This window comes from Mercenaria mercenaria, chromosome 14 (genome assembly GCF_021730395.1).
Source record: "Mercenaria mercenaria strain notata chromosome 14, MADL_Memer_1, whole genome shotgun sequence".
NCBI classification, from domain to species: domain Eukaryota; kingdom Metazoa; phylum Mollusca; class Bivalvia; order Venerida; family Veneridae; genus Mercenaria; species Mercenaria mercenaria.
The window spans coordinates 5481428-5507511 of NC_069374.1; the positions used below are offsets into that span (position 1 = coordinate 5481428).

Sequence of the window (26084 nt, forward strand, 5' to 3'; positions counted from 1 at the left end):
GAACCAACCTGACCCTGTTTCGAACTTGACCTAGAGATCATCAAGTCTAACATTCTGACCAAGTTTCATAAAGCTTGGGCCACAAATGTGGCCTCTAGAGTGTTCACAAGGCAAATGTTGACAGACGACGGACGCCACACAACGGACGCCGATGGATGCCGGACAATAACCGGTCACACTAGCTCACCTTGAGCACTTTGTACTCTGGTGAGCTAAAAACATAATCTGAAAAACGTATGCGCATGTCCATCTCATGTTCATGAATCTTGACAAAAAACTGTAGGAGTCTAGTACACAAGGCACAAATGTAGTGGTAATAGTGTACAGTCCAAAAAAAGGGTAAAATTAAAAATTTACACACGTCCACTTCATGCTGATGACGTATACGTATACCATTTTTAGTTTCATTGAAAATTGACCAAAATGTAGGCATTGTAAAAAAAAGTGTGACAGATGGACAGACAAATGGGCTAAAAACTATATGCTTGCTGGGTTTTCAACACACAGGGTATGAAAATCATGAGAAGAACAGGCACCTATCTGAAACATGCATTCGAAATATAGACCCCCTCCCAATATACTAGAAATTTTCAAAGTTGAAGTTGTACCTGGGATTCTGAACAAAAAAAAAAAAAAAGATTTAAAAAAAAAGACATAAAAATAAGAGGACCACCATGGGCTTAAGCCGCTCATCTGAGATTAGGATGTTGACCTTTTGACCTTGTAAAGTCTGAACATCAATTAAGCAGTTTCATTAGAATCTATCTAAAGTTTTTTCTAAGTTTTGCTGTGATAGTCCCGAAATCCATCGGAACCAACTTGAGAGAGGTCCAAGCAAAGGTGGTACAGATCAAGTTTGGAATTTTAGTGGTTTGTGACAAGTCCTTTCAACTAAGTTTGGTAAAACCAATCAAGTGGTTTATGGGAAGAAGTTGTTAAAAGGTATAGCACTGGTGACCCCTGATAGGGCTAAGTGGAACCATGTGAACAAAACTGAAAGTGGGGAAGCTACAGACTATGTTTGTGAAGATTCATCAAGTGTTTCATGAGAAGAATTCATTTAAAGGTTTTTCTATTTTTAGCTCTAGCAGCACCTTAAAGGAGCCAAGAAGAACCATCTTTAGAAAGTTGAAAGAGGTCTATACAAGGATGCTACAGACCAAGTCTATAGAAAATCCATCATGCAGTTCATGAGATGGAATTGTTTGAAGGTTTTTCTTTTTAAAGCTCTTGTCAACCCTAAAGAGTTCAAGCAGAACCATCTGAACAGAGATTCAGAGATTGACCAGACTATACTAGGATGCTACAGATCAAGTTTTGTAAAGATCCATCAAGTAGTTCATGAGAAGAAGTTGTTTGAAGGATTCTCTATTTTTAGCTCTGACAGTCCTAAAAGGGATTACTTTAACCCTAGAAATGTTTGCAAATACTATACTTTGGCGGTTTTATGAAGACAGGCTATTTAGCAGCTACAAAGAATCCCGGAATACATTGTACGCGCAATACGCGAAAACTTAATAGCTTAAGCATGTAACAAATAGTCGCAGGGAAAATTACAAGTATCTTATACCCCCATCATACCAAGCCCATTTTCAGTAAGCTCTAAACAAGAGGGCCAAGATAGCCCTAGGTTGCTCACCTGATAAACACACTATAACAGTGTAAACATGTTTAACCTAGTGATTTCATGGAAACAAATATTTTGGTCAATTTTCATTAAGATTGGACTAAAATGGTCTCTTGAGTTTAAACAAGTATTTTCTTAGATATGACCTAGTGACCTAGTTTTTGATTCCAGATGACCCATATTCGAACTTGATCTAGATTTTATCATGGCAATCATTCTGACAAAATTTCAGGAAGATCAACTGAAAAATACAGCTTCTATCGCATACACAAGTGTTTTCTTTGATTTGACCTAGTGACCTACTTTTTGACCCCAGATGACCCATATTCAGATTCGACCTAGATTTCATCAAGGCAATTATTCCGACTAAATTTCATGAAAATCAATTGAAAAATACAGCCTCTATGGCATACACAAGTTTTTCTTTGATTTGACCTAGTGACCTAGTTTTTGACCTCAGATGACCAATATTCATATTCGACCTAGATTTTATCAATGCAATTATTCTGACCAAATTTCATGAAGATCAATTAAAACAAGAGCTGTCGGAGGACAGCAATGCTCGACTATTCAACAGCCTTGTCAATTGAATGAATACAAAAGTTGAAAAAGGGGCATAATTTTGTAAAATGCAAAGTAGAGGTATTGAACCTCTGTACTGCATGTCATATCATGACAGTGAACAAGTGTGTGAAGTTTCAATCCTTTCCAATTTGTGGATACTGAGATACCAGCTTACATACAAAAACTTCACAAAAAACTGCTAAGTCAAAGGGGCATAATTTTGTAAAAATTCCAAGTAGAGTTATGGGACCTTCACAGTGCATGTTAGATCATGACAGTGAACAAGTGTGTGAAGTTTCAATCCATTCCAATTAGTGGATACTGAGATATCAGATTACATACAAAAATTTAACCAAAAACTGCTAAGTCGAAAAAGGGGCATAATTTTGAAAAAAAAGAGAGTAGAGTTATGGGACTTGCTTAGTGCATGTCAGATCATGATAGTGAACAAGTATGTGAAGTTTCAATCCATTCCCATTAGTAAGTACTGAGATACCAGCTTACATACAAAACCTTAACCAAAAAAGTCGAAAAAGGGGCATAATTTTGTAAAAAAGCAAAATAGAGTTATGGAACCTGTGCAATGTAGATCAGTTCATCACAGTGAATAAGTGTGTGAAGTTTCAATCCATTCCCACAAGTGGTTACTGAGTTACCAGCTTACATACAAAACCTTAACCAAAAATTTCTAAGTCGAAAAAGGGGCATAATTTTGTAAAAAAGCAAAATAGAGTTATGGAACCTGTGCAATGTAAGTCAGTTTGTCACAGTGAATAAGTGTGTGAAGTTTCAATCCATTACCACAAGTGGTTTCTGAGATACCAGCTTACATACAAAACCTTAACCAAAATCGGGACGCGGACGCAGACGCCGACGCCGACGCATGGGCGAGTGCAATAGCTCACTATTCTATGAATAGTCGAGCTAAAAATACAGCCTGTATCGCATACACAAGGTTTTTCTTTGATTTGACCTAGTGACCTAGTTTTTGACCCCAGATGAACCATTTTTGAACTCGACCTAAATTTCATCAAGGTTATCATTCTGACCAAAATTCATGAAGATCAATTGAAAAATACAGCCTCTATCGCATACACAAGGTTTTTCTCTGATTTGACCTAGTGATCTAGTTTTTAACCCAAGATGACCCATTTTTGAATTCGGCCTAGATTTCATCAAGGTAATCATTCTGACCATAATTCATGAAGATCAATTGAAAAATACAGCCTCTATCGCATACACAAGGTTTTTCTTTGATTTGACCTAGTGACCTAGTTTTCGAACCCAGATGACCCATTTTCCAACTCGGCCTTGATTTCATCAAGGTAATCATTCTGACCATAATTCATGAAGATCAATTGAAAAATACAGCCTCTATCGCATACACAAGGTTTTTCTTTGATTTGACCTAGTGACCTAGTTTTTGACCCCAGATGACCCATTTTCATACTCAGCCTAGATTTTATCAAGATAATCATTCTGACCAAATTTCATGCAGATCAGTTGAAAAATACAGCCTCTTATCGCATACACAAGCTAAATGTTGACAGACGACAGACAGATGACGGACGCCGGACATCGAGCGATCACAAAAACTCAGCTGAGCATTGCTCATGAACAGATGTAGATTTAGCGACGTTCTACAGTCGGTCTAAGAACTTTATGGACTGGCTCGGACGGGGTTGAATGGGAATGTGCTCCAGAACTTGGAGCCTGCTCAAAATTTTCTGCAGATCAACCCGTCCTGCATTTAGACGAACTGACAGCGTACTTAAAACAAGATGGACGTACTAAGAACTGAACCATCAAACATCTATCGTACTAGAGACATGGTATAACCTAATGCGATCAGGCGTCAATTTCAGTATATGTGCACACCGACCGGATCCGTTTATATCTCGTTCAACTCATTCACGGACAGGCTTAGCTTGATGGCATTACATCCTTAGTGCGTTGTATTTCATCTGATTACAATCAAAATAAAATACTAAGTTTGTAATACGTTTCTAAACAGGTCTAAGAGTTTGCAATAGGTTTTCAGTACGCTCCCCACGTTTTAGTACGTTTATTACGTTTAATTATAGTTCCTATAACGTCGATCCTGTCTGCATTACAACTACACAAGGTAAAATATAATACAGGTCGTGGCCATACAGGTTCAAGATCTTGTTTGTTTGTTTGTTTTGGGGTTTAACGCCGTTTTTCAACAGTATTTCAGTCATGTAATGGCGGGCAGTTAACCTAACCAATATTCCTGGATTCTGAACCAATACGAACCTGTTCTCCACAAGTAACTGCCAACTTCCCCACATGATGAATCAGAGGTGGAGGACTAAGATTTCAGACACAATGTCGTTTATCAAACAGTCACAGAGAACATACGCCCCACCCAAGGATCAAACTCGCGACCCCGAGATCCGTAGACCAATGCTCTTACCTACTGAGCTAAGCGGCCGGGCACAAGGATTAGCCCAGTGTATGCCTTTGTTTTTTTCTTCTTGTTTCTGACTATATCCTCCATCATACAGAGTCGTCAGAAAGTGCAGGGGATAAAATTACAACGCTCGTCCCCTCGACTTCATTTTCAAGGGCTGACTGAGGAGACTCTGTATCGGCTTTTGTTGTGCAGGAGCTATGAGACATTTGGTATTTTACTGCTTTAACACCCCGCCTCTGTTTGGCACCACTTTTCTTTGGAAGCATATTGACACTTGAACATTTTTGTGGATTTGAAGAGAAAACTAGAAATGTGTCCATGGGACACAGATGCCCCCACTACATGACAAAGGACAGGGGCCATAACTCCTACAATACTAATGAATCGACGCGAAACCAAGTGCACAACGAACATGCGACAATACCCTTAACTGTACTCTAGTCAATACTTGGAGCTACGCGTGAACAACATTAAATGACATTTTACTAAGTCGGCCATAACTACAGTATGAATGAATCTGACCGAAACCCCAGTGCACAACGTACATGTACAACATTCTTAACCTGGTGACAGTCAAAACTTGGAGCGATCGCGACACAACATTAAAATGACCAATTTTTACTAAGTCAGCAACTCTACAGACTGAACGAACCGATGAACCCAGGTACAACTACACATGCTGAACAAATTCCTGAAAGTTTGTGACCCACCTCAACTTGGAGCAGGCACGAACACAAAAGACATTTCAAAGTCAGGGCCCATAACCTTACACACGAATGAATCGACGCAACCGTGCACAACACTGCTGACCAACATTCCTGTAATGTTTTGTGACTCTACGTCAAATACTTTTGGAGCTAGGCACGACACAACATTCTCAGAAGGACGGACGGAAGGACGAACAAGGGTAAATCTATATGCCCCCCACAAAAGTGGGGGCATAAAAAGAATGAGAACTGGATGAAACATGATGGCTTTTATAGCCAGCAGGCCAGAACGTGATCACAGTTTACGTTTTGAATGTACTAGGGACAATATGAGGACGTAATCAGAACGAGTTAAACTGTCTGTGAACGAGCTGGTAGAGTTAAAAACTAGTTAGAAGGTATATCGACATACTCGGAACAAAGTAGGACTAGTTACAAACTTCTTTAATCTGACTACAGACGGGCATGGACTGCCTACAGACGGTGTCCATATGAGGAGAACAGGCAATTTTACCAGAACTGAACTTACTATAAATGGAATTCAGACGGGATAAAGACGCGATGGACGTATCGAGAACTGTTTATGAACTAACTCCGATCACATCATGGATATTTTCCGGCCAAATTACAGAAGTTCTAGCCAGATCACAGCCCGTTGTACAATTTTTTAGGACGGGTTGGGATGTTTTGAGAACTGGTTCGGTGTGATGGGGGCTTTAAGCATTAACAAACATTACAGGTAAGACTGCACATAAAATATTCAAATTACTGGTCACTTCTCCTTAACACATTTTTCAGGTTACCACTCATTGTGTTAATCTTCCACATTACACAGCTGGCAATCATAAACCACTGTAAACAGTCACATGAAAGCAATTGATTATGTCTATACAGAATTTTGTTAATGTCAACGAAAAAAATGTGAAAATACGAGTAGTGAAGGAATGATCCTATTGATAATAATTATATTCCTTTACGCAAATGAAGCAGTGAAAGAAGTAACTAAGTCAGGTGTTAAAATGGAAAGGGAATCTTATGTATAATATGATAATGAGACAAGAGCTAAAACTGCACGACTCGACTGACATTCAAATAATTTCTTTATCACCTGTCAATCAAAATTGACTACTGCTTTGTTCTTTATTTTTCGAAAGGAAATGGGATTTATACAACAGGGGTTAAAAACTATGAAGCTGATATTTCTAGATGAAATGATTATACAAGTACATGACAAACCCTCCATTTTTTAATAATCATACACATGTTTATACATCAGGGAGAAGTTTTGCAGCCAACTACAAATGAAAACAACAAACTTGTGTTTTCCAATCAGGTTGTTGTTTTGCGACTATAAAATTTTGTGCGAACATAACAACAGCAAAAGTCGTTAAGTTAAATAGCATGAAACTAATTCTTGTTTTATAGTAAGCATTAATTTTGAACAATCTTATGAGAGATCCATGCCAGAATGCTACAGGCCAAGTTTTGTGTAACTCTGATAAGAAGCTTCAGAGGAGTTCTTTAAGAAAAAATGTTGTTTTAGGAAGACAAACAAATACACCTATACTAATAGCTCACTCTGAACTTTGTTCAGATGAGCTGAAAACAGTTAATGTTTTAGTACATACTTTTGAAAGTACCTGAATTTCATATTGAAAGGAAAAGATTGGATAGTCTGTTTTAGTGTTTGCTTAAATATAGTTACATATAGATCTACTTTTTATGCTTGTATTTGTTGAAAGAAATTGGAACAATTTATTCAAAATGTTAAAGACAAAACAAATCAAAAATTTTAAGTGAAACTTTTGTTATAGGCAGTAGGTGATGGCATAGCCAAGCAAAATCATTCAAACTATTTTTAACAAACCAAATTGTAATTGAAAATATCTGTATTTGTACAATAGCATTTTCACCTAATTGTAGACCACAAAAAAATGCCTGCATTCTGCAATATTTTAGACTATTTTAGTTAACAAATTTAACCTGTAAAATGTTTCTACATCAGTATAACTTAACAGACAACTTCCTCACAAGCATCTGATGGCAAAGTGACAATGTTGCAAATGAATTTCTGATTCTTAAAATTTACTTAAACAATAACGAATACTGACTGAAACTGTCCAAGTTATTATTTTCACTGACCCAAGACCAATGCTGGCTATGCCTAAAAAATTATGTTAATTTCTGATTTTTTTTTCAAAGAACTTTTCAAAACAACAGGTAACTGACCTGTCAATCTCTTAATTAGTGGATAAGCAAGTTAAGACAAGCATACTACTTCAAAGAAATCTGTCCCCTTTTACAAGCAGAAACCAATCAGTCAGATTTCAAGTTTAAAATGCTCTAAAACTTTTGTTCCGAGACAAATGACAACCAGAATATATAAACACAAACAGGATGTTTATAATTTCATATTCATAGCCTTGTTTGCATATCAAAATCCTTAAAAACATATACCCGGCCTCATCTGTATACTGAAAGCCTTAAAAACATATTTATAGCCTAATTTGCATACTCCGTCTGCTTCAATATAATTATTCATAACCTTATTTAAACATTCACACCCCCTTTTGCATATTCATAGATTTATCTGTATATTCATAGCCTTGCTGACTTCTCTCAATTTGAAAGAACTGGAAGAGTTTGAAACTAAGAAATGTGATTTTAGCCAGTTTCATAATGTATCTCTTTCAAACTGTGATTACATTTTCAATGGCACAAGATAAAGGAGAAAGAACTTGACATTTAAATCAGTCACAGATTCGAATATCTTGGGGGCTGGAATTTACACTGCCTTTACAAACATCAAAACGCAGCCTACTTGGCCTGCCATTTTGTCAAGATTTAAACTGCCCAATGTTTTGGAAAGCAGTCTGTTTCCAAGTTGTCTGATGTAACAAACTTTTGAAACATTTCAAAGCAAATTTCAATATATATCTGGTATTTTTCTGACTGATTTTCTGCATTGCAATTAGGGGACAAACTAGAAACAAACCTGTTTGGCAGCATAGTATTTATAACCCTTAAAATCCGTTGAGAACTGCAAATCAACATTTCACATACACATTACAATATACATTACATCATAAAATATTTTCTATATACAAACTGTATATACATATTTTTTTCTCTATACAGGGTGTATATAAAATGTTTGAACTGAAAATATTTTACCATCCACATAGAATAAGGCAAAAAATAAACACCTCAGCAATGGACTTGATGCTGTGTTGTTTCATATTAAAGGGGCTGAGATTTCACATAATACCGGTAATTGGTACATATATAACGGGGACATGCAATATTTTCCTCAAATATTATGGTACATCTGCAGTATCAATTTTTAAAATAATTATATTTAATCAACAGAATAATACCTCACTAGTGGTGAGTTGAAACCATTACAAAAAATACCAGTCCAGTTTATATGTATGTACTGGCATTTTACTCTGTATATATGAAACAATTACAAGTACACTATTACAGGAGTATGTACTGAATCTCAACCCCTATTATATTACAAGCAATGAATTTACAACATCGGCAGTATGGCATGTACAGTCTCTTTTTCTGATTCATGTGAGAAAAATGTGTCTTTTTTTTTCGCACAAAAACTAGAGCTATCACTAAAGATGATTAATACCTTAGGAGACCACCTTGATACAGGTAAAGTAAAATGTTGTGAACATGACCTTTGACATTCAAGTGAGACCTTGACCCTTCATCTAATGACCTGGATTGTGCACTCTGCATAGTAATATTACCGTCTTTATGAAACTATGATAGTTATAATGCAAACCCTCTCAATGGTTAAGAAGAAATGGAATGGTTACAACTTTGAGCTATTTTGACCTTTACCCTTTAAGTGTGACCTTTGCCTTTACTCTGCTGACCTCAGTTGTGCAAAGGATCAGGTTAACAGTTAATGTTTACTTTGGGAAATTCATTTCAGTAGTTTAAAAGACATGTCAAGGAGATAAATTTGAACTTTTTGATATCTGACCTCTAAGTGCGACCTTGACCTTAAACCTAGAGAAATAGGTTGTATGCTCTGCATATAGTCTTGATGCTAGTTTTATGAAAATCCTTCTTTTGGTTAAGAAAATATGGAGCTGACACAAATTTGAGCTACTTGATCTTTGACCTCCAAGTGTAACTTTGACCTTGAGCTAGTGACCAGGGTCTAGCACTCTGCATGTCATTAGTAGAACATTTGATACTAGTTCTATGAAAATCATCTAACTGGATTAGAATATATGGAGTAGACATGAAATTAAACTATTTGACCTTTGACCTCCAACTGTCACCTTGACCTTGAACCTAGATACATAGTTGTATGCTCTGCATGATATCTTGACCAGGTAAATATTACAACTTCTTTCATGAAAATCTTCCAATCGGTTAAGAAAATATGATGCAAACATATAATTAAGCTATTTGACCTTTGACCTAAAAGTGTGACCTTGCGCTTGGACCAAATGATCTGGGTTTTGTGCCCTGCATGTTATTTTGAGGAGATTAACAACTAGTGCTAGTTTTGTGAAAATCTCCCCAACTGTTAAAATACAATAATATGGATGGACAGACAGGATGGTGAACAGTCAGACATGTATGACTCCAATATAGCCCCCATTTACTCTGTATTTGGGGGTATAACAAGGGAACTTATCTTTGATTATTTGTATACCTGTAATGCAATCCCCCATACTGTGACCATAATACATATTTTTCTCACTGCAAGAAACTGTACACATCCTAACCATTGTAAAATCAGGACCCCAAAAAATGATTAACCACAAAACACAGACATGCCAACTTTATCAAAGATTTTATTTAACCTGCCAATCAATATTCCAGCTGAAAATCTACCTTTAAATCATGGTACAAAAGAAAAAAAATGGCTAAATTAATGTTGTTAGACATAACATAGGGAGCAGATGGTGAAAGTGAACTATATTAATATGTGCTAAAATTAATCATCAATGAAGAAAAAATAATCTCACCTTATTACTCATTTAACACATTTTGTAAAATGCTTCTTAAATGATTTGATATTCCATATAATAATACCTTTGAAGTTTCAATAAAATGTGCATGTTGAAGAGGTAAAACAAAGCATTTAATAATAATATATTAAACTTAATACCAGAAAAAGTCTTTATTAATCAGCATGTTATTTTATTTATTACATATAAAGTGCCTTCAAGGGTAAAATGTAGAGTTTTAAACAGTTTTAAATAAAAATGAACCAAGCTATACAAATATTTTTTTTATAGACCAGATGCAAACTTAATAAAATATTCTTTGTATACAGTACAGTCATAAAAACTTAGTTTGTAAAACCCAAACCTTTAAACATTAAAAAAAATCAAAGTATTTGACCCTTTAACAGTTACTACAAATACAAGTATTTAACAAAAAGATAAAATGTTTGGCGAGGTTGACACATCCAAATTCCAAGATGATGTTTTTATCAAAAAATATTTAATCAATTTCAAAATTAATGAAAACCAAATTTTCACCAAAAAATAATTTTGTTGTTAGTTGAACTTGTTTCCCCCTCAGAATACTTTTTAACACTTGGTACTGTTTTTGCCTTTCATAAATGAACAAAACTGTTCAATACTCCTTATATTTATACATAGCGAACCACACGATGAACTTATTAACCAATCTGACAGATACAGCTTCTTCTAGAAAGTCATAATTGCATGCAGATGGAAAAATAACTCCAAAAGGCAAATCGGCCAGTCAATATAAGAAACTAAATTTAGTGGTCTGTAATCTTAAGTGCAGATAATGTGCACAAATATTGCTGATGTCATAAAAAGTGAAGTGAATATTGACATAAACTGAGAATTTTGGAATGGATTACAAAATTTGGATGTATCCAACTCCAAAAGAAAGATTATGTTATCAAAAGCTAAAATAATATAATTACTGGAAATAAAGATTTTGTTTATACTGGACAATGCAGGAGATTGTATTTAGACTATGCTAAGGCCATTACAGTTAACTAAACAACTATATGAAAGAGTACAATATCATTCTAAAGTGGAGCCTATAACAAATCAAATGGGATTTTTGAGAAATCTAAGCCTATCAAATATTTTCTATATGTATATAATAGACTTAGTACTGTAAAATGTTCATGCAACCAAAGACATAGCCAAAACCTCATCTTAAACCATTTGTTGTCAGGGTTCTATCAATTTTTTGAGAAAAAAGCAAGAGATAGGCAAAAAAAATATTTTGGGAAAGGGATTTAATATTTAAATAACAAGTTTGACTGATAAATAAATCAAATCTCACACTGTTATATATTAGACTTATTTTCTTCTACTCCAGTAACATTTCTGAAAATAATTTCATTCATAGTAAATGTATTACTAAATCTAACAAGAGCTGTCTGAGGACAGCAACACCAGACTATTTGACAGCCTTGTCAATTGAATGAATATAAAGTCAAAACAGGGTGCATAATTTTGAAAATGGTTTTGGAACCTGTACACTGCATGTCAGCTCATCACAGCGAACAAGAGTGTGAAGTTTCAATCTATTCTCATTAGAGGGTACCAAGCTAAAAACTTACCCCAAAATTGCTAAGTCAAAAAGGGGCATAAAGCAAAATAGCGCAATGAATTGTGTGCAATGTGAGTCAATTTATCACATTGAACAAGTGTGTGAAGTTTTAATTCATTCCAACAAGTGGTTACTGAGATACCAGATAATTACATACAAAAACTAGAGTCCAACAGCTTTACCTATTCTTTGAATAGTCAAGCTAAAAAAGGAAGCAATGAGGGTTTATCAATGTTACCGCAGAACACAGCACATGGAGAGTTAACAATTACTGTACCAAGTCTATCATATACATCTATATCATTTCCCACCAAAACTGTAGTATTACTAAACATTTTATTGATATATAGGATGCCTTCATAGAGTGAATAACACTATTTGGAATTACATATCTAAATTGATTCCACTGTATTAAAACCTTTCCAGAAATAGCTATAATTATATTATACCAAGCAGCATATGAAAGCTGTTGGACGAGTATTAAAGATGTCTCTTAAGACATTAATTCAGGTACAAGCAGGCACCTGGATAGAACCTGACTAACCTTCAACAAACCAGGAGAAAAACTTCCACACATGGAAGAACCGGACATACCTCCCACAGATTATTTGGAGAGGTTACCGACATGCAATGTACTTACTGGCCTTCCACAAGTTATGTGGAGAACTTCCACACTTTAGAGAAACAGATTAACATTTCACTAGCAAGATGGAGAGCTCTCTCTCAAGAATGAACTTATTGATTTTTCGCAAGTCATGTGGCGAGCTTCCACACATGAAAGAACCTGAATGGCCTTTCATAAGTCATGTGGAGAGCTTCCACACATAAAATAACCTGAATGGCCTTTCATAAGTCATGTGGAGAGCTTCCACACATGAAAGAACCTGAATGGCCTTTCATAAGTCATGTGGAGAGCTTCCACACATGAAAGAATCTGAATGACTTTCTACAAGTAATGTGGATAGCTTCAACAAATGAAATAATCTGACTCATGTAGAGAGCTTCCACACATGAAAGAACCTGAATAGCCTTCCACAAGTCCACACATAGAAACAAGCATTCCACAAGCCAGGCGGAGAACTTCAACACATGAATGTAATTTACTGATTTTCCACAAGTCATATGGAGAGCTTCCACATATAAAAGAATCTGAGTAAACTTCTACAAAAACTATGTGGAGAGGTTCCACATATGAAGGAACCTGAATGACCTTCCACATGTCATGTGAGAGCTTCCACGTATGAATGAATCTGACTACCTTTCCACAAGTTAGATGGTGAGCTTTCACACCAGAACCAGACTCACCCTCCACAAATCAGAATGGAAATCTGCCACATATGTTCCAATGGCTTCCACAGGAGGATAAATAGCATCTGGAAAGGTGATAAATAAAACCATGGTGCAGAATTTTTGGTGGGGGATTGGGAAGGAAGGGGGTCAATCAAACTTAAAACAAGTACCCCAAAAGGTAATAACTTACAGCTCAAAGTGTATTGTACTATTGACTAAAACGAAGCAGCCTGTAGTACATTTTATTATGATCAAAGTATTGTTTTGGTTATGCCAACCTCACACTTGACCTAACTTCAATAAGACAGGACTGATATAGAAAACATCTTTGTACCAAGCCAAGCTCTATCAAGATGACTAGAAATAGCCTGAACTACTGCATGTCAATATTTACCTTCGAATTCTGACCACTATAAAGATTTAACTTTACTTTCTTTTATTGCCATTCAAGTCATTTTCATTTCTGACCTAAAGTACAAAGTGTTTTTTTTTCTAAAGAAGGCATCCTGTGTCCGTAAAATGGCATCACCTTTGATTTAATTGGCAAGTCCTGTGTGTTACAAAGAAGACATAGACTGAGACTAAAAGAAAGGATGAAACATTAGACAATATACAAACTGAAAGTAGAAACATATCTATATGCCAACTGTGATTTGATTCTACACAAGACACTACTCTGCTCTTCCTCTCACATTTTTAGAGGATGATAATCTTCTTTACCCCCCTCCCCAAAACTGCCAACCCCATCCCTCAACACTATCCTTATTGTAGAGGCCTTTGTTAAAATATCTCAAAAACTACCTGAACACAATACCATTGGAATATTTCAGCCCCCTCCATCTCCACACCCCATTCCTCATCCCTCCAACCTTAAGTACACAGGAGGTCAGAAAACTTACAATCTAATGTAATATAAATATGTCCAATGATAGAGACTGATACATTCAAATTTCATTTGTTTCACAAAATAGAAACTAAAATCACAACTTCACTCCATATGAAAATGGACAAACATCTAGACAAACGTACATACCGAAAAAGGCAAATCTAAGTGCTTAGACCCATAAATTTTGACTTTTCTTTTGAAATTGAACCCTTAAGTAAAATGCTGCCCTCTTATGCTTAAAATGCAATGACCTAGAAGGCATTTAATAGAGTATAAATATAAGAACATTCATCATCCTTTCAAACAGCTGTGTATGGATACTTTACAACTTGCACTAAAGAACTAACCTTTAGTCTGTTGGCAGCAAGTGACTCTACTTTTGTGACCAGTGCAGACCAAGATCAGCCTACACATGTGCAGGTTGGTCATGGTCTGCACTGTTTGCTGTTCAGTTAGTAAATTTTTAGAGAACACCCCTTTGAATAATAATTGGTACTGCCCAAATTGAACAAGTGAATGAAGTATTGCCATGCAATACAAAGTCCCCTACTGGAAGGCACCTAACTTTCTCTACTGCAGTATAACATCATGAACTGATATCTGTCAATGATGTATAAACAATATTGTACTATTATATACAATATGTTATAACAACACACCTGGATTAAATTGTGCATATATAAAAACCCACAGTTGTTTTCATATTGAAATGTTTTTGCCGATTATAAAAAAGTTATCATATAAGTTATTTAAAGTACCAACAAAGGGAAATTTATCTTAAAAAAAAAAAAAAAAAAAAAAATTCTATATAATATAAGTCCACAAGAGACTCTTTACCAGGTAGAGATAGGTCAAAATACACCTAAAAAATGGATGTAACATGCATGTTGTACCACATAAAAGTGATCTCGATTTTTCTCTACGGCTAATAATAAAAAAGTTACAATAAAATCTATTTATAGTAAAACAAAGGGACATAATTCTAAAAACAAGGGTGCCTCATGGTGGTGAACATTTGGTCCAAGTTACATCAAAATCCCTCAATGCATGAAGAAGAAATGCTCTGGACAAAGTCATTCTTGAATTTGACCTTTGACCTCTAAATATGACCTTGACCTTAGACCTAGGGATCTGGTTTTTGCGCATGACAATCCGTCTTATGTTGGTGAACATTTGTGCCAAGTTACATCAAAATCCCTCCATGCATGAAGAAATGCTCCAGACAAAGTCATTCTTGTGTCTGACCTTTGGTCTCTAAGTGTGACCTTGACATTAGACCCTGGGCTTGGGTTTTGCGCATAACATGTTGTCTCATCCAGGGGAATATTTGTGCCAACTGATATCTAAATCCTGTTTTGCATGACAAAGTTTTAGACTGGACAGGAAAAAAATCCTACTGACCTTTGATCTCAAAGTGTGACCTTGACCTTTAAGCTAGGGTACTGGGTGTTGCGCATGACATGTCATCTCATCATGGGGAACAATTATGCCAAGTGATATTGTAATCCCTTGATGGATGACAGAGTTCTGGATCGGACAGGAAAAAAAAAAATATTGACCTTTGACCTCCAATTGTGACCTTGACCTTTGAGCTAAGGGTCCGGGATTTGCGCACGACACGTCGTCTCATCATGGGGAACATTTGTGCCAAGTAATATTAAAATCCCTTAATGAATGTCAGAGTTATGGACCAGACACGAAACAGACCCTGTTCATGCTATGTTAACATTTGACTGCTAAGTGTGACCTTGACCTTTGAGCCAGGGGTCTGAAAGTTGTGCATGACACATCGTCTTATTATGAGGTACATTTGTGCCAAGTAATATTAAAATCCCTTCATGGACGGCAGAGTTATGGACCGGACAGGAAAAAAAGCCCTGTTGACCTTTGACCTCAAATTGTGACCTTGACCTTTGAGCTAGGGGTCGGGGTTTTGCGCATGACACGTCGTCTCATCATGGAGAACATTTATGCCAAGTAATATTAAAATCCCTTCATGGATGGGAGAGTTATGGACCGGACAGGAAAAAAGCCCTGTTGACCTTTGACCTCCAACTGTGACCTTGACCTTTGAGCTAGGGGTCCGGGTTTTGCGCATGACATGTGGTCTCATCATGGGGAACATTTGTGCCAAGTAATATTAAAATCCCTTCATGGATGGGAGAGTAATGGACCAGACAGGAAAAAAGTCCTGTTGACCTTTGACCTCCAATTGTGACCTTGACCTTTGAGCTAGGGGTCCGGGTTTTGCGCATGACACGTCGTCTCATCATGGGGAACATTTGTGCCAAGTAATATTAAAATCCCTTCATGGATGACAGAGTTATGGACCGGACACGAAATTGCGGACGGACGGACGGAATGACGGAAAAGCGCATTCCTATAGTCCCCGAAACTGGTTTTCAACCAGTAGGGGACTAATAATGGACCAGTCGATTTTAGAAATTTAGCAGGCAAAGGAAGCCTCTGGAATTGAGGCATATTCTGTATCACTTGCAGTCCTCCAACTAACATAATTATTAGTCTTTATGAGGCATGGCTCAAACGTGTTTCTGCTGGCACTATAAATAAGTTAAAATCAAACATAATTTCAAACAGTATTGTTGTTATCATATCACAGTAGGCATATAGATGATACACGGTGCAACACTAACCTTATCATACAGGGAAGATGTTAAAAATGGTGTTTCCTGAAAATTATTTATAGTAACGCAATTACATACAGTGTCATCATCAGTTACCGTAAAGCAGGTTATTTCTGCAGTCAAAATATTCCCTGTTATTTGCTCTGAAATAATGTATTTCTTGCGTTTTTTTTTCTATGCCTCTTCCCGCCATTTTATGGTAAAATGCAGCTCCTAGCCATTATAACCATGATAATGGTGTTACATGCTTTTGAAACTGACAGGATTATTACTGCAATATTATTTACTACTGATAACTAATTATCGGATCTACTTTTTGCAGATAAAGTAGGTCATACAGAATAGCAAACATTTGTTCCCTGCAGGAATAACCCACTACACGGTACGGTGTACCTTCAATACATTATTACATGTGTATTTTAAATTTCTGCTTGCTCACAATGGGACCTGAAACATGAATATTTTTTCCATAATGACAAGTACAATTTAATGTTGGTTGTGTCATATCATTTTACTGGAGACTGTAGTATAAGCATTGAATTTTCATCAGCATACTAAAAGCATGTTTCGCGTTGTATTAAAAATATGCAATCATTCTTACAAGAAGATATACTACTCCCCAAAAGTTTCTGCTACAGAACATGTCCATATTTCTTGAAACAAATCTAATACTGTGAAAAATAATTGTTATTTGTGGGGGACTAATTTTCCTGAATTTTGTGGTGGAGTCAACAAGCGCACCACCAAGCGGGGCAATATACGCCCAAAGGGTTACATCAGAGGATAGGTGCAAAATTTAAAAAACTGACTGTTGAAGCCCAAAGGACAGGAACAACAAAGGAAGAAATTCCAAAAAAAACTAAGTCCTCAAAACATCCTTATCAGGTACAGGTATGTCAAAATACACCTAAAAATTGGAGGTACCATCCATGTTGTACCACAGAAAAGTGGTCTCTGTTTTTCCCTAAGGCTAATAATAAAAAAGTTTGAAAATAAGCTATTTATAGTAACATAAAAGGGAAATAATTCAAAAAATTCTATTGTAAGTGAACAAAAAAGGGATCTGCCAAATAAAAACTAGAGCACTGCAATGCAGAGAAATATATACAATGCAAAGTCATATATGACCTTTGACCCCTAAGTGTGACCCTGACCTTGAAGCGAGTCATCCGAAACATATGCTCTGCATGTGGTCTCAGAGTGGTGAACATTTGTGCCAAGTTTCTTTGAAATCCTTCAAGCAGTTCAAGAGTTACAGAGCGGACACGAAACAAACTGATATGACCTTTGACCCCCAAGTGTGACCTTGACCTTGAAGTGAGACATCCAAATAATGCACTTGCATGTCGTCTCTGTGTGGTGAACATTTGTGTCAAGTTTCTTTGAAATTCTTCAAGGGGTTCAAGAGTTACGGAGAGGACACGAAATTGCTAACGGGCGGACGGACATGCGGACACCGGGGGTATAACATAATACGTCACTTTGGGCGTATAAAAATTTGATCCCAACAAAAAGAAAAAGTCCCATTGCATTTTATGTTGGAAAGTTGGATTTTATATCCCTATGAAACAGCCCTTTTTAACAAAACCTCAAAATTTCTTCCCCACAAATTAAAGGATTTTACAGTAACCTAATAATGGCTTGGATACCTTTTGTGAAAGAATAATAATAAAAGTATCACCCATGTAGTGTACTAGACAGTAATATTGCTTGGGTTGTATGATTAACACTACTATTTTTATTATTTAATCCTGACAACATGCAGAGCTACATGGTTGATTACATAAACTAGGTCAACTCATCTTCCTGCTAAGTCTGCTTTTAGTAAACATAAGAATTGGCTGTCAAATCAATGTAACTAATTAAATACAGTAAAACTGATAGTTCTGAAAAGACAATTTGTCTCTTGTAGCATAAATTTCTTCTTTTTAATGAATCGAAACTTCAGTAAGTTTGCCAAATTCATTATGTAGTAATACTTTTTACTGTGACATAAGATATTGTAAGATATTACTATATAGTTTCACCGATGCACAATCTTTCAAGCACTACAAATGGAAGAAATAAATGTTTCGGCTGGTTTCTTGCACATTCAAAGTAAGAAATTATGTCTCAAAATGAAAAAAAAAAAAACTTTTTTAAATTTCTATTAATGTACTGCTATTAATGAAACTTCGAATAAATAATTATGTTGAGAAAATACCTTTATAAACTTTAAGAAAAATCTGCGGTATCTCAACAATAGCACAGCCAAAAGAAAAACTGATTTAAAGGGGCATGCCTCTAGTTAACCCTTAGCCTGCTAAATTTCTATAATGGACTGGTCCATCATTCAATTTGGGCAATATCATTTATCATTTGAAGGGGTGTTTATTGAAAATTTACTGACTGAATAGCGAACAGTGCAGACCATGATCAGACTGCACGGATGTGCAGGCTGATCTTGGTCTGCACTGGTCGCAAAGGCAGAATTATTGCCGCCAGCAGGCAAAGGGTTAAACAACAAAATATCAAAAACTAATCTTATACATATTCCAGTTTTGGACAGTATTACAGACACAGAAAAAGTTTTCCTGCTAATATGATTATTATAGGCTATACATGTGTTTTAAAATGAAACAGGAATTCTCTAATATAAACAACTTATAATTTACAAAATTTGGCAAATGAAAGTACTCTACATATCAAAAATGTTTGACAAAAATGTGGAGATGTGCCCCTTTATTATATATTTCTTACACAGAGTATTTTTAGAAATGAAAGTCATGCTCAAAATGTTATTTTTATTTGGAGAAAGATGTGCAGATAAAAATGAGAAAGAAAAACAGAAATAAAGAAAGCAAAAACAAAAAAAAAAAAGAAACCATTCCATGTTACAAACAAACAGACAGGGTAGAGGGAAGGTATATACATGATAACTTAAAAGGTAGATTTTCAGTTTTTGGAAATAAATGGCAGTTTTTCTAAAATAGAGCAAACTTTTCCAACATGCATAATGTTTATCTGCAGAACCTAAACCAGCAATGAACAGAAAATAAGCTTTAGGTATATGTATAGTCTCTTATGTCGCACTGACAAAATTAAGGTCATATAGTGATTTTCCAGCTTGATCAATGGAGAATGACACAAGATGACCCTTAAACAATTATTTCAGGCACTAGCAGGCATCTAGGTAGAACCTCCAATACTCTACAGGCCTGTTGGATGGCTTCCTCACAGGACAGTCAAAGCAGGGCTTTAGCAAACAGAAAAGAGGCAAGTGATTCCAGACTTTTTTCCATTTATTAAGTTACCACCCAAAAAGTATGTTCTTTCCCAATTCTAGGCATCAAATTCCCAAATAATTGTCACCTTTTTGATTTTTGTTATATTACAGTAGTTCTGCTCCTCAGTATGTTTGTTTTGTTTAAGTAAACGAAAGTGACAGTACACTATTGAACAGTAAGTAAAAGTGCCATACCACATTTATAAATATAACATACAAATTTGCTTTATATACATTTAACTGTTAATATCAATACTATAAACAAGAACGTTTTCCCAATTCCAATCGTGTTGGTGGTACTTCTAAAATGATGGAAAAAAGGCCTGTGATTCTAGGGATGCTCTCTTAACCATGTCTGTGAAAGCTTAGAATTTACATCAAGAAAATCATAAATCATCATAATTACAAAATATTTCATCAAACTTGGTTTTAAAATGGAGAAGCAAATATAACGTAACTATGATATAAATACTGGTAACCTATATGGGAATAGGTTTGCAGGGAGATATATAATTCAAAGCAATATAAGACTTATTTAGGTATAAATTCTAGTATTTTCAGGCAATTATCTGCATCAGAACCTGCTTTTCATCAATTCCTATCTAACATAGATCTAATTGTAACAGACCAGTTTATCACATTGTGCATTCTCCACACAAAAAAAATCTAACAATTATACTTCAAGGGGTTAATGCTGGAAGATGGAAAGTGCATTCTGTCTTTATATGTAATTATGACCTTCTGGCAGTAACCCCTAAATATACATGCATGAGCAGCATGGCTTTAACCTTTGACCTTTGACAATTCCAGTTATTGTTTTTATCCAGCGTTAACCCATGCCTCATGTTCATTCATTGTTTTTATTGTACCTTCACAACATAATATATTCTTTTTTGTTCACAATTAGTAAAATAAGGATATATTTGCATCTGACAGATTAAATTAATAATAACTTTCTTCCCGAAATGATTATTTGATAAACCAGTACCAGTTGTCTGAAAACGACCAAAAACATTAGAGAAATACTCTACTGTTTAATCTTTTTGCAATTTGAATCTTAAAACATGTTGCAAATATTTCCTAACTTTACTATCAATAATTTATTTCCTGAAAAAAATCACTTTCATTTTAAAAAATAATAACTTACCTCGTTGTCAAAATCGGAAGTGTCAGGACTCGAGTCGACATTCATGTCGGACAGCTCCCACTCTATCCTTGCCTGCTCATTGTTCTCAGGTTTATGCGCTTCTACAATTACAACACGGTCTCGAGTTCCCACCATCCCGCAGTTACGTGCCACACAAATTGCAGTTGTGATCATATCCCCTGGTAATACCAAAGTAAACTTATATCCACTAACCTCCAAATTTATATAAAATTAAATAACTTGAGAATTTCAGATGTAGTAATAAAAATGAAATTTATGTGATTCAGCGACTATTAATCAAGCTGAACATGACTGATTCTGCCTTTACAAACATCTGCAGTCTGATCAAGATCTGCAATCTTCACAATTCAGTCAATGTCTTTTTGGTAGGCAGCCCTTTTAATAGTTAATGGTACTGTCCAAATTGAAAGATGGACAATTCATTATAAAAATTTAGCAGGGTAAGGGTTAAACTATCATTTGCCAACAATATGTACACTAAGTCTTAGGCTTTACAACAATCCCTACTGTTAAGTTTCAATGAAATATTGCCAGAAGTATTGGAGATAATAAACTCAGACAAGAGTGAAGAGAAGAACCTGTACATAGACTATGTGTAATAATTAAAGGGCTATAAATCGGTGAAATTTCATAAATCTGTAAAATTTGTAATTAATGCTTAGCAAGGCTTGCAACTGATCATTACTATGAAAATTCATTTAAATAGGTCCAATAGAATATGAGAGGTATATTATATTTAAACAAGAGCACTGCCTTGCAGGTGCAGACGCTCATCTGATTTTTTTGTCTCTGTATAAATGAAATATTGTCATACCCATGATTTTCTAAGTCGAAAAGGGGCCATAATTCTTGCAAAAAGCAATGTAGAGTTACGGTCCAAGGGGGCCATAAAAAAACTTAACCAGGCAACACCAACAATGACACCGATACCGATGAAGTGATGACAATAACTCATCTTTTTCCCCCAAAAAATCAGATGAGCTAAAAATGACCTTCAAGGAGCTTTAACTCTATAAAAATAAATTTAAAAACAATGTGCTGATGAAACGCAAAACTATTCTTTACACTAATCCTTTATGAGAAGTTTCACTGAAATCTTGACTGGAGTTTTAGAGATGAGGCGCACACAAGAATCTCTCTTCAGACTTTAAAATTAGCAAGAGCTCATACAACTCGAAATGCCCCCCTTTATGCATTCAGTAATTGCACAAGGAACATAAATTATTTGGTAACTGTACACAAAAGTTCTTTTGTTCTGGGTAAATGTGACCTTGACCTTTGACCTACTGACCTCAAAATCAATAGGGGTTGTCTGCTAGTCATGATTAACCTCCCTATCAACTGTCACGATCCTAGGCCCAAGCCTACTCAAGTTATCTTCCGGAAACAATTTAACTGTTCTGGGTGACTGTGACCTTGATCTCTGGTCTCAAAATCAATAGGGGTCATCTGCTGGTCATGACCAACCTCCTTAGCAATTTACATGATCCTAGGCCCAAGCGTTCTTGAGTTATCGTCTGGAAACTGTTTAACTGTTCCGGGTCACTGTGACCTTGGCCTTTGACCTACTGACCTCAAAATCAATAGGGGTCATCTGCTGATTATGATCAACTTCCCTATCAAGTTTTGTGATCCTAGGCCCAAGCATTCTCAAGTTATCGTCAAGAACAGTTTAACTGTTCCGGGTCACTGTGATCTTGACCTTTGATTTATTGACCTCAAAATCGATAGGGGTCATTTGCTGGTCATGATAAACCTCCTTATCAACTTTCATGATCCTAGGCCCAAGCATTCTTGAGTTATCATCCGGAAACCGTTTAACTGTTCTGGGTCACTGTGACCTTGACCTTTGACCAACTGATCTGAAAATCAATAGGAGTCATCTGCTGGTCATGACTAGCCTCCCTATCAACTTTCATGATCCTAGGCCCAAGCGTTCTTGAGTTATCCAGAAACGGATTGGTCTACATACTGACCGACCTACCGACATCTGCAAAACAATATACCCCACCTTCTTCAAAGGGGGGCATAATTACAATCACATTTTTAATTATCCCATATCTGCAGATCATGTTACATACTTACCAGTGATCATAACACAGCGAAGGTTGGCAGCCAGTAACGTCTTTATCACAGGTTTAGTTTCTCTCTTCAGTTTGTTCTGCATCACTATCAATCCAAGAAATGTCATATCACATTCTACTTTATCCCTGTAAACAGAAACATTCTACTTTATCCCTGTAAACAGAAACATTCTACTTTATCCCTGTAAACAGAAACATTCTACTTTATCCCTGTAAACAGAAACATAGAAACATTCTACTTTATCCCTGTAAACAGAAACATTCTACTTTATCCCTGTAAACAGAAACATTCTACTTTATCCCTGTAAACAAAAACATTCTACTTTATCCCTGTAAACAAAAACATTCTACCTTATCCCTGTAAACAGAAATGTCATATCACATTGTGGTGTCTCATCACATTCTCACTTATATCTGTTAACAGAAATCCATATCATATCACATCTTATTGTATCTCTGTTAATTAAAATGTTATATCACACTGCAAAATCATATCAAATTCACTTTGCATGTTATATCAGGTTCTGTTATACCTGAAAGTAACAGGAATGGCTTATCACAATGAGGTATTACATCACACTTTACTCTGTCACGGTAAAAAACAAGAGCTGTCACTAATGGTGACAAATGTCCCTGTAGCGCCTTGACCTTTGACCTGGTGACCCCAAAGTCAATAGGGGTCATGTACTCAGTAAGTACTATCAGTATGTGAAGTTTGAAGGTCCTGGGTGCAGTGGTTCGTGAGTAAAGTGCCTTCATGCAAAAGGTTAACGTTACGAACGAACAAACTAACTAATAACAAACGAACGGACAGTTGAAAACTAATATGCCTCCCTTCGGGGCATAAAAGTACTGATTCACATTGTATTATCATATCAAATATTTGTCAATGTAAACAAATACATCACCCTAACGTTATATAATATTTAATAACATCTAAATTTTCAAAAGCATCATACATGTATTTTAGAGTTTTATTTGCACTTACCTTGATAATTTGAAATAACCAAACATTAATATCGTACAGTATTTTTGTACATTTAGCTAGGTTTAAAACCCTTTATCAACATAGTACCAATTATATTCATATAGCAATTTCAACTTTTAAAACTTCACCACATTAATAGGAGGTGGAGGAGGAATGACACAATTATTGAATATTCTTGCCTAACTAGCTGTGAAAGACAAAGATATCCCAGTAGTATGTCATCTTATCATTTTCCTAAGGAAAAGATAATCTAAACATGCACATTGTGACATTATAACCTGATCATAAACTACATGCACAATTTCATAATTTACAGTTTCTTCAAAAATTATGCAACGATAGGCAAGAAAAATACTCTGCCTATGTTGCAAATGTGTTTTACTAACCATTTGGACTGTGTGGATAAAAAATACACTAGAACTTCATTCCAAGCTGTCAAACCTCAGGTTTGGATAAACCCCGTCCTACAGCGGCGGTCATAAACCATATTTATAACTTGTCTTAACATGGTGCAGACAGTATCTGTCTCAACAAAAAACAAAATAAAGACGCAGAACTGGTAGTGTAATCTCTCGTAACCACAATACAACGTCCATATATCTTCAATGTGATAAGACCTCGCATAAGTCAGCTGGATGCCTTCCTCATATGAAAGGATTCTTAGCCCCAACTGAGTTTTTGAACCCACAGTGGTGATGGGCAAGTGATTCGAAGTCAGCAACCTCAACAACTTAGTCAATGAGGCCCAAAGTGAAAGAAGACCAAACTTACCTTGACAGTCTCTGTGCCTGGTGCCAGGTAATTTTAGGATCAAGGGAACGACAAGCAAGTCCAATAACTCTGAAACCCTGGACAGCATACTGATGTAACACATGATCTATATCCTCTGGAACTGTAAACATATATGCACCCATATGTAAAATATTCACATACAAACATTGTGATTACTTTTATGGTCAAGACTGAAAATAACAAATAGCTATAACTGTAAGAATTATGTACCAGTCAAACAGTTTCTTTATTAGAGCATTATAGGTGATTGAAAAAAACGTAAATTACCGAGCAGTTTAATATATCAGATTTCAGAATGAACATGCTTATTGACAGACAATACCAAATCCAAATGCTAACCTTGAAGCTATTTCCTTTTTTCCACCACTGCGACCACTTAGCCTAATGTTTCATATTATTATATACTCTATTTAATTAAAAATAAAAATTAATATAATTCTGTGGTAGCAACTGATGTTATCTAACTCTGTAATGATCAGGCACGTAGTCAGATTCAAGTCAATATAATTACATTCACTCAAGTGTAAAAACCATCTTCCTTGTCAAAACCATTCATAACACGACAATTTTATTGAATGAAATTTCCATAACACAGTATTTTCCCTCTGCGAAACTCTCACGATAGGACATTATTCCTTAAGCGAAAATTTCACAATACAACATTTTCCATGTTCCAAACTTTTATAATACAGAACTTACCCGTATCTTGTTTACACAGCTGACATACTGTCTCCACTGCACCCTTACAATAAACTTCCATATTGCTCTTTCCCAGAGTGCGTGTTATAACACTCATACGCTTCAAACTGGAGGAAAATGTAAACTGTCTCACAATTCCAACTTCATATTGCGTTGCCTGAAAATGTAAAACTGTCTTACAATACCAGCATTATATGCATATTTGCAAGCAGAACTGGGGATAGCAAGTAACAAGTTAACTTCACACCGACACAACTAAAGGTCATATGGTATGACAACTTTTCAACCTTTCACGGAGCAGGAAGTTCCAAGGTGCCCCTCTGTGCATTATCTCATCATGAGCCATAAGC

General features: G+C 35.8%; 1 protein-coding gene across 6 annotated transcripts in view; it reads right to left on the reverse strand.

The window, feature by feature from the left end:
* The window catches only part of LOC123528099 (polyamine-transporting ATPase 13A3-like), a 90923-nt gene that overhangs the window by 25806 nt on the left and 39033 nt on the right, over positions 1 to 26084 (reverse strand). For 2 of the 6 annotated variants that reach the window (XR_008366954.1, XM_053522871.1), the window contains exons 17-22: positions 25735 to 25891; positions 25015 to 25135; positions 23257 to 23381; positions 21151 to 21329; positions 16748 to 16783; positions 8331 to 8375 (exon numbers count right to left, since the gene is read on the reverse strand). Coding sequence is in view for 5 of the 6 variants with exons in the window: in XM_053522871.1 (XP_053378846.1) it covers positions 8331 to 8375; positions 16748 to 16783; positions 21151 to 21329; positions 23257 to 23381; positions 25015 to 25135; positions 25735 to 25891 (663 nt within the window). In the remaining variant the exon portion in view is untranslated. Of the gene's footprint in view, positions 1 to 8330; positions 8376 to 13736; positions 13758 to 16747; positions 16784 to 21150; positions 21330 to 23256; positions 23382 to 25014; positions 25136 to 25734; positions 25892 to 26084 lie in introns of all 6 variants that reach the window. The other 4 variants (XM_053522874.1, XM_053522873.1, XM_053522872.1 and 1 more) reach the window with 4 other exon arrangements.